General features: G+C 41.4%; 1 protein-coding gene across 2 annotated transcripts in view; it reads right to left on the bottom strand.

Annotated features, from left to right (window-relative positions):
• Nucleotides 1–1,961: 1,961 nt before the first annotated feature.
• KLHL2 (kelch like family member 2) overlaps nt 1,962–9,819 on the bottom strand; it is a 43,849-nt gene continuing 35,991 nt past the window's right edge. For both annotated transcript variants that reach the window (XM_079991404.1, XM_079991405.1), the window contains 5 exons: nt 9,713–9,814; nt 8,571–8,699; nt 5,819–5,959; nt 5,258–5,401; nt 1,962–2,995 (listed from right to left, as the gene is read on the bottom strand). In XM_079991404.1, coding sequence (XP_079847530.1) covers nt 2,967–2,995; nt 5,258–5,401; nt 5,819–5,959; nt 8,571–8,699; nt 9,713–9,814 — 545 coding nt within the window. In that variant the 3' untranslated portion in view covers nt 1,962–2,966. The remainder of the gene's footprint in view (nt 2,996–5,257; nt 5,402–5,818; nt 5,960–8,570; nt 8,700–9,712; nt 9,815–9,819) is intronic.

The following is a 9,819-nucleotide window of genomic DNA, read 5'->3' as shown; positions in this document are numbered from 1 at the left end:
CCCCAGGTGCTGACACGCTACGCCACTGCAATGCCGTTGTCTAAAGGTTGATGTACAGTGGTACCTCGGGTTACATATGCTTCAGGTTACAGACTCCGCTAGCCCAGAAATATTACCTCAGGTTAAGAACTTTGCTTCAGGGTGAGAACAGAAATTGCGCGATGGCGCGGCAGCAGCGGGAGGCCTCATTAGCTAAAGTGGTGCTTCAGGTTAAGAACGGACTTCCGGAACAAATTACCAGTAAGTACTTAACCAGAGGTACCACTGTACTATGAATCATATTGGTTGTATAAATCAAAACTATGGCAGCCACATTTTGCACTCATTGACATAAACTAGACAGACCACTGCTACTTTTAAGCCTCCCTGCCAGAAACGTGTCCCAAGCGTGTTGTCACCGAAGAGTTAACACCATCCCATCGACATAATGCAGTTCAGTGATGTGGTAAACAGCTCAGAGGTATTTCACTTGAGAAACCAGTTTGACAGTGACAGAATGCATCTTGATTTTAGAAGGAAAGAACACACTCATTTGGAGTGCTCTTAAGGGACTAGCCCTTTCTCTGACATCGTTTTCTCTGAAGGGTGGGCCTGCACGTGGATAAGGAGAAACATTCAAACATGAGCTTGTAAGTGGTACAGCCCAGACACAGTTTACCTCCCTCTAAGAATCAGGCTAAGGAGGAGCCATTATTTCATATAACATATGCTTAAGTTACAGACTGCAATAACTAGTATATCAAGTAGTGAGCACTTTTCCTTTTAACACATTTCTTCCAAAAAATTTTTTGTCTGGTGTGGAATGTGGTTATCACTAGTCATCAGGCATGGTAGCAACCCAGAACCTTCATGTGCAGCTGTTTCACATGGCCAAGATTTCAGATTGAGCAGCTCTCATAGCAAGCTACACATACTGACATGTCCATTTCTACACAACTTAAAGGTCTAGGAGTCCTGTTATATTTTGCATTTCGTCTCCCTATTTATACCCTTTCCTTTTTGTGAGGTCCCCATATGCATGTGGCTGACCATTGTAGGAAAGAGTGCACCTTTGGGTCTGATCAAGAAATAAACATTGGAATGTACAAAAATCTACCATACTGCTTCAACATTCTTCCTTACCATCTTATATAAAAACATCTTAATCAAATACCAATTTTATCCTTTCCCCCCCCGATATATACACAACATTCCTAGACAGCTTGTTGTAGCACTCCCTTGCTCTTAGTCAGAAGTTCCTAATGTTCAAAATACAGTGGTACCTTGGTTTAAGAACTTAATTCATTCTGGAGAGCTGTTCTTAACTGTCAGGACTGGTCGCTGTCCTCTTCAGATCACCACACAAACGCTTCTTGTTCTTTTATAACTTTTATTGTGTATCAACAAAACAATCTTATAAATGGTTCTTAACTATTCTTCCTCAGAGTCACTTCTTTCAGATACCTTCTCAGCTCTGCTTCTCCGTGACCAGCCACTCTCAAAATGTCGAACCTGCCGTCGTTTTCCCCGCTCTTTTTTCTAACCTCCTGGCTAGAGCTGGCTTGTATCTCCCCTCCTCCAAATCTGAGCTAGAATTTAACCCTTGCCTTTTCTGGGAACATCCCTGTTGTTCCTGTTGCTCTCTTCTATTTGATTCACTGCTCTCCTCCCCCCCTTGGGGAAAGCTTTCTCCCTCTGGGAAACTGGAAACTTCTAACTCTAACTCTTCCCTGACATTAACCTGAAACTGTTCTTAACCTGAGGTACCACTTTAGCTAATGGGGCCTCCTGCTGCCACCGTGCCGCCACCGCAAGATTTCTGTTCTCATCCTGAAGAATGGTCAGCATGGTTCTTTTACTCCAAGCAAAACATACTCAGTTCATCCAATCTGTCTTCCCAGACAGTTATGAAACAAAAAACACCTGTCTTGTTGAAGAGGGACATTATTTCATCACTTTTACATTAAATAGAAGTCCCAAACTTTAGGAAAAACAAATATGCAAAGTTTTATTAAAAGAAAAGAAGTCAAAATGACAATAGTTTTGGTCATATTTAAAGCATCCAGGAATTGTTTGTTTACAAACATTTTCACATACAGGAAGTACATAATTAATAGCAGCTAGTTACACAGGAAAAGTTTTAAATGCCATGCAAGTAAAACAGAGCTCCATACATTCATTATAAACCTGCCATTATGCCCAAGCCAAGTATTAACCCTTATGACAGAGTTAAGAGAGATAAATCAAAACATAACAAAAGAGATCTTGGTAAATAGAGATCACCAATACATTAGTTTAAAACATTTTGGCATTACACTTATTTCATGAGCATTGTATTGTATGTTTTCTGTGGCATTTGTTAAAGCATTGGTAAATATCAAAATATACACCTCTGTTTTACAACATAGTACTGGCAAACTTCAAAGTTCCGTGCAGAGTATAAATAGTATCATCAAGTTCCAAACAAGTATAAAGAAAGTCTACTTACACACACACTTAAATATGCACACAATAGTAATGTAACCAAAGATGATTTATAAAAGCATCCAGATTCTTGTGCCAGCTTGTAGTACTAAGCTGGGATTCAATATTCCTCCAAAAACCAGCAGTTAATGGATATTTTTTTTTCTTTGGAAAAAAGACACCAGGAAACACTATCTTTTACTTAAAAAAATAAAAATCCAGTCAACCATGAGACACATGATTGGTCCTTAAGGAATTTTGTCCAGAAACCCAGCAAATCCAAATTGTAGTCAACACAGCCAGCTACACCTCAGTCAGATGCTGCTTTACATCAAATAATGCTACACATTGCTTCAAACTGGAATAATCTTCATTTTCATCCTTAATTGTCGCAGGCCACAGCTTCCAACATGTCTCAATGTGCTACAAGTTAAGAAGTGACTTGATGCTCAATCACTTCGACATCACTTGTTAAAGCTTGCTTCTACTGCATAATCAAGGTAGGGAGAAATCTTTGCACCAACTCACAATGGCTTGTCAATAACTGTAACACCTACAGAAAGAGAGAGAAAGCGGGACTTGAACTGTTATTCAGAGAAACATTCCTATATGGTTGTTCTAAAACTACGTAATTCACTTTATCGTGTTAAAACAGCCATGTAAAAATAAAGATGTGACCGGATTCTGTGGCTAGAAAGCAGGACTGATCCTAGAGTGGAGTTATGGAGTTTTGCTTCACATACATATTTCCCCCTGAAACTAAAATATTTTCCCTGAAGGGGGCTTTATTTGCTGTGCTTTTTGCTGTAGTGGGTCTTGGGCTATAATTATGTTTTAGTTCTAGGCTGGATGTCTGCTTATTTGCTATCTGTATTTATTGAGCTTCATTCACCAAATAAAAACGAGTACAATTTACATTAAAACTGTAAAATAGCATCAGAAAACCACCAACGGCAAAGTTGCCAAAAAAACAACCCCAACAACAACCAAAAAATTGGTTTTCTAGAAAAATAGGTGCTGGAACTCACCATGACCACCTCCCTCCTTCTCTTAGAATGGCAATAGCGCCCACCTGAGAGCTGCTGGACTTGAGTTCCGGTGAGTTCCAGCTGAAACAAAGCCTTGCATCTAGTCAACTAAAGACCTGGGTGAAGAGGTGTGTGAACTAACTCAGAGAGGAAGTCATTCGACAACCTGGAAGCCACCACAGAGAAAGTCTCCCGTCTCCCCGCCCCTCAAACCATATTTTGCCTGCACTGCCAAAATGACTTCCCACACTGATCGCAACACTTAGGCAAGCTGATGTGGTAGGAAGTGCTCCTTCAGGTATTTGGAGCCCAGGTCATTTAAGCCTTTAGCAAATTGGAAACCAGTGCAGATCTTTCAAAGCCAGCAGAATACATGTCAGGCCAGACACTCAACAGTAGCCTTGCTGCTGCATTCTACATTAACTGCATCATCTAAACAGTCTTCAAGGGCAGCCCCACAAAGAACATATTGCTAGTCTAATCTGGAAGTTATCAATGCATACATTGCTTTGGCCAAAGAATCCCCTTCCAAGTGGGATTGTAGCTGGCGAACCAGCCAGAACTGGAAATAGGTATTCCTAGCCATTGAAGTGAACTGTGTCTCAAGTGACAGTGATGGATCAAGGAGTCCTGCCCCCCAAATGCACATTTTCCTTCCAGGGGAATGCAACTCCTTCCAGAACTGACCATCTCCCTATATTCTACACTTGAGAACCTGCAGCACCTGAATTTTGCCTGGATTAAGTTTCAGTTTAGTACTCCCCATCCAGACTACTACCATCTCCATACAACTGACAAGCACCTGAACTGCTTATCCTGAGTCAGAGGCAACAGAGAGATAGATCTGGTTGCCAACTAACTCGACATCACCTTAATACATCTCCCAGTGGATTTCTATAGGTGTTCAAAAGCATCTATAACTAATGCTCTTTGTATGGATTTTGTTTCATTATTTCTGGTTTATTCACATTTTATCTGTGATGAAATTGTCTTACATGTTGTTTTTTATGGACGCCGCCCTCAGAAAGCTTTGACTCTTAAAAAGGTGACATATACACAGTGGCGTCGCAATGGGTGTGTGGGGGTGGTGCGGTGCACCCCAGGTGCCATGTCTGGGGGGGGGGTGACAAGAAGGCAACCCGCTGCAGCCGCATGTGGAGCTGGAGCCGTGAGTAGAGGATCCCGGCGCCAGTGGCAAACTGCTATGTACAGCGTGTGTGCAGTGTCGCACGCATGCGCTTTACGCAATGACGCCGCACATGCACTGTACATAGCGGTTTCCGCCGGCGCCGCTCAAAAGCCTTACAGATGGCGGTGGGATCCCTCCATCGCCACTACAGCCGCATGTAAAGGATCCTCCGTTCGAGGCTGCAGCTGCGAGCAGGGGATCCCGGCACTGTCCGTATAGCGCTGGAGCACCGGCAAACCGCTATGTACAGTGCACATGCAGCGTTGCTACGTATGGCACATGCATTATATGTAGCGACACTGCACATGCGCCCTATGTAGCGATGCCCCGCCCCAGGTGTCACAACACCTTCGTTCGCCTCTGCATATACATATTTTAAATGAGCAAATATAAAGATGAGAGCTTGGTTTTCACCGCATGCAGATGCTATCTGTGTTTAACTCCATTTATATCCCATCCATCCTCCAAGAGCTTCTAGACCCATTCACATAATACACGCTCACTGAGGGAGCATAATGCAGTCCACCTGCATTTAGCACCTTCATTAACCTCCAGAAAAAGGGAGAAGACTCCTCCTTTTTAACTTATTCTTTATTACCTGCATAGCTTCTTCCTGTACTCATACATGACGATACCACCGTCCACTTATCTGTTGTAGGGTTATAATATTCCACTGTTGCCAAGTTACAGGAACCATCGTCTCCTCCAACTACATATAAGAGCCCATTGACAGCACAAACCCCTAATACAAAGCAGAAAAATAGTGTCAGCGCCTGGTTTCTTAGCTCACCAGGCCACATTTGGTGCCAGGAGGTTGTAAAAAAGAAGCATTAAGGCCTTTCTAAGTGACAAGCTAAGTGCACAATTATTTATTTGATATGATGGAGAACCATGTATTTCCCCAATGTAGCATTTGAGGCTAGTGGTTTATCAAAATTCAAAACTGCCATAATTTTTGTCTGTTGTTATTTAGTTCTATGGTGAAAGTGGCTGTGTTAGTGTCATATGCTGAATTATGTTAGATTTCTCATTACTCAAAGCAAGGTCCTCATTAGATAAATAACCTGGGGGGCAGATGTGGAAGCAATTAAAGCCCAAGCGAGTGTCATTTCTATTTTCAATGCTATATTAAAAGTTCTTTGAAGGCTGTAATATTTACCTGCATTTCTCCTACACATGTTCATATCTGCAACCTGTTTCCATGTATTGATGGTGGGATCATACACCTCAACACTTTTTCTGACTAAAGGACCATCATGGCCACCTACTGCATACAATAAGTTGTTTAAAACACCAACACCTGAAAGGAGGGGAAAAAAGCAAAACGAGTTAACACTAAGAAAAAGCATAAATCCCCACTTCTGGGGTTTTAGCAAGTACCAACAAAGTACCAAGGGGTGGGAGGTGGGAATCAAAAAATTTCAGATGCAATGAAAGTCACATAAATACTGTATTACATTATACGTTCACAGGCACCAACACATTCACAGACATGAACACACACTTAGTATGTACCTAGAGCTTGAGAGTTTTGAAAAATGTCTTCACACTTTTCCCCAGCAACTCTTACAGCCACCTTTAGGTCAGTTTGTTTATCCCAATATTACATGGTTTGCTGGAGCTGTGTGTGGCTTTGTTGAAGATTCTATTGAGTTCATCAAAGGGGCAAACTTTAAACTAATGAAATACTGGCCCATAGCTGACTCTCTTACAGTGCAATCCTTTGTCCAGTGCAATCCTATGCTAAATTACACCTAGACAAGTGTGCATAGGATTGCACCTTTAGCCAATATGCTATGCTAGTTCTTGGTCTTGCAAACCTTGATGCAGCTCACAGGAAGGAAATACTGTGGGGTCCTGCAACAGACTCTATAAACTAAAAAACATAACATGCAAGAATAAAAGGGCAGCGTAAGCACTATACTAGCAAACAAACTGCAGAGTTGAAGTGAGGCACATCCTTGCCTTCCTTCGCCACTAGTCAGGAAACCAATGGCCCCTGGGAGAAGCACTCTCTACCTCTCGGAAAGAGCATCATGGGAGAGCAATCTAGCCCCATCCATCTGCCAGAGGAGGAGAAGCAGCTCCTCCAATCATTACTTTCTCCTTCCCACCCCATTTCCCCCCTTTTCAATTTGTATATCACTTAGTTACAGCAATCTCTCAGTGGCATACAGGAAACACAAAGCAGTAAAACTAAAAGTGAGTCAAAACTATAAAACCAGATACAGGTTTTAAAACTATAAAACCAGATACAGATAGGTAGCCGTGTTGGTCTGCCATAGTCAAAACAAAAAAAATTCCTTCCAGTAGCACCTTAAAGACCAACTAAGTTAGTTCTTGGTATGAGCTTTCGTGTGCATGCACACTTCTTCAGATACACAGAATTAAAACCAGATTATAAAACCAGAATTATAAAACCAGAATTCAGCTTAAAAGTCTGTAGGAATAAAACAGTGTCTTCAGTAGGCACTGAAAGCTTAACAGGGAGGTCCTGTCTGATCTGGAAAAGATTTCAATAAAACTGGGCCCACTATACTGAATGCATGGCTCCTTGGTAATAAGAGTCCTGCATCCAAGCCATGGGGGACCATTAACAGTGACTCCCTTGAAGACCTCAGTGACTGAGCAGGGATATAATGGATCAGGTGGTCCATTATGTACCTGGATCCACGTTGTTAAGGGCCTTATAAATTAATACAAGAACCCTGAACCTGGTCCAGTAGCATATAGGCGGCCAATGCAAGCTTGAACACCGGGTTTATGTGCTGCTGATAGTCCGACCCTATCGACTGTCTAACCACAGCATTCTGCATCAGCTGCAGCCTCTGCTCAAGGGATGAGTGCATTGAAATAATTGAGTTTTTGAAGGTACCAGTACATGAATCTCAATACAAATTTAACTAATCATCATCATCACCATTATTATCCAGGTCCAAGAATGGCCATAGTTGGAGGACTAACTGTAGCTGGCAAAAGACACTCCTAGCCACTGAGGCTATATCTGAGCTTCCAGCAACAAAGATGGATCTAGGAGCACCTCACCCCCCCAAGCTCTGAACCTATTCTTTCAGAGGGAGTGCAACCCCACACAGACCTGTCAATCTTCCAAACACAGGAAACACCAAACCATCTTCCAAGGATTCAAGCTCAGCATACCGGCCCTCATCTACTCCACCACAGTGCCCAGTGGTGCAAATTGAACTGGACACCAAGTACTGAATGGGTGTAATCCAGACGTATGCAAACAAAATTATGTTTTCTCAAGTCATGCTGAACCAGAAATTGCTTTTTCAAAGCCACTGGCATTTAAGAGTTTGCTGCTGGGAGCTTCCAACATAAATAGTTAAATAGGGATTCAAAAAACAAAAAACAAAACAAAACAACCAAAGTCAGATTTTTCAGTGAGTAGCTGTTAGATCATACCAAAAACCTTTGAAAAACAAATAAATGGGGGCGTTAAACCAGCAATTTAAAAATTAGCTACAAAGAAAGATTATCTTGAGAACACTTCCTGATTGCAACTCACAATGTCAGTTCCTTCCAAAGAAACTGATAGCAATTGATATTTGAAATGTACACCTACCCGTCACCCCACCTTGAGAATGGTAAAGCATGAATGGTGAGATGACTCTCTTCAATCCTGCAATACAAGCTAAAATCTGATCAGAGAGACATCTCATATTCCAATAAATGCAATTATTTCCTGGTTCAGGAATTATGTCCCATATATAGCAATAAGTGTGGGGGAGGTGCAGGAACAAGTTCAAGCAACAGTAAGACAGCTATTTGGATTTTGAAGATATGTGTACCTGCCATGACTATTTTAAAAAAACCCCCAAAAACTTTGGGATTCCTTGCATTTTTTTCCATTTGACACATAGAGTTCTCATTTAAGTTTGTTTACTCACCTGCTCCGCTACGTCTAGTGCCCATCTCTGCAACATAGCTCCATTCATTTGAACTGTAGTTATAACACTCCACTGTACTAAGGCACTGACGTGATGCACCATCATAGCCACCGACGGCATACAGCATACCTGGAAAGAGGATTAACAAATTCTGCATATACAGATACACCAGTAGATGATAGGTCAACCTTCCCGAACCTGGTGTCGCCCAAGTGCTTTGGACCACAACTCTTGTCTTTCCTGACCACTGATCATGCTCGGTGATAGAAGTAAAGAGCCCAAAAATATCTGGTGGGCACAAGGTTGGAGAAGGCTGCATTAGATTTGTATGATGTGCATTTCACAGAGGATTAAACCTAGAAGCCTTTGTGTTAAAAGGGGTGACTGATCTGAATGAGAAAGCTTCCACATAAAATAGTTAAGGTTTGTGCTCTGTGTAACTGAAACAATGCAAAACCATTTAGCGTGGACGTTTACATTTGATGCTTTGTGCTAAATGGGCTTTTCTCAACAAGGGTCTATTATGAAGAGAACTTGTCAGGTTCCACTCAAGTCCTTTTTTGTGAGGTTTGATGGACTCACACTTTGAAGAAGCTGAACGAAAGCAAGGCAGCCTTATCTGAGCTGTCTACTTCAGATAGGTTGTGGTTCAGTTTAAATCATTCATACATTTCAGAAGAAACAAATACTTTCTCTTTAAATATTTTTTTAGACATTTCTCTTTCAATCATATTCATTTAATTCAAGATTTTTATTTTTATTTTAAAACATGAGCAGTCATTTTTAAAAAAAGGACTATTCAGCTTCTCAGCTGGCCAATAAAATCTGACTACTATAGCTATTTCTTAATATAGCAGGCAGCACACTGCCACTTTCTCCTTGGCACAAGGAAAGCAAAAAATTAATAAAATAAAGATAAAAATACTGTACTAAGGTGGTTAGGAAAAATTCACAGAGAACACAGCAGAGGGCACTCCTGGGACTAATAAATACTTCATCTGAAGATGGAGTTAGACTGAAAAGACTAGTCTGCTTTGCAAAGTGCTTGCTATGAACATATGGTGTATTTAGGAGTTAAGCTTGTGAATAGCTATTAGTCACATGGACACCAGAACCAATTTAGTCTTAAGTGGAGACCTTACCTCCAACTACACCTACACCAACACTACTTCTCCTTGTGTTCATTGGAGTTACATGAAACCATTCATTAGTCTTCATATTATAGGCTTCTACTGATGATAGACCTGTA

The sequence above is a fragment of the Podarcis cretensis genome (genome assembly GCF_951804945.1).
Source record: "Podarcis cretensis genome assembly, chromosome: 9".
Taxonomy (NCBI): Eukaryota; Metazoa; Chordata; class Lepidosauria; order Squamata; family Lacertidae; genus Podarcis; species Podarcis cretensis.
This window is presented reverse-complemented; position numbering and strand designations above follow the sequence as displayed.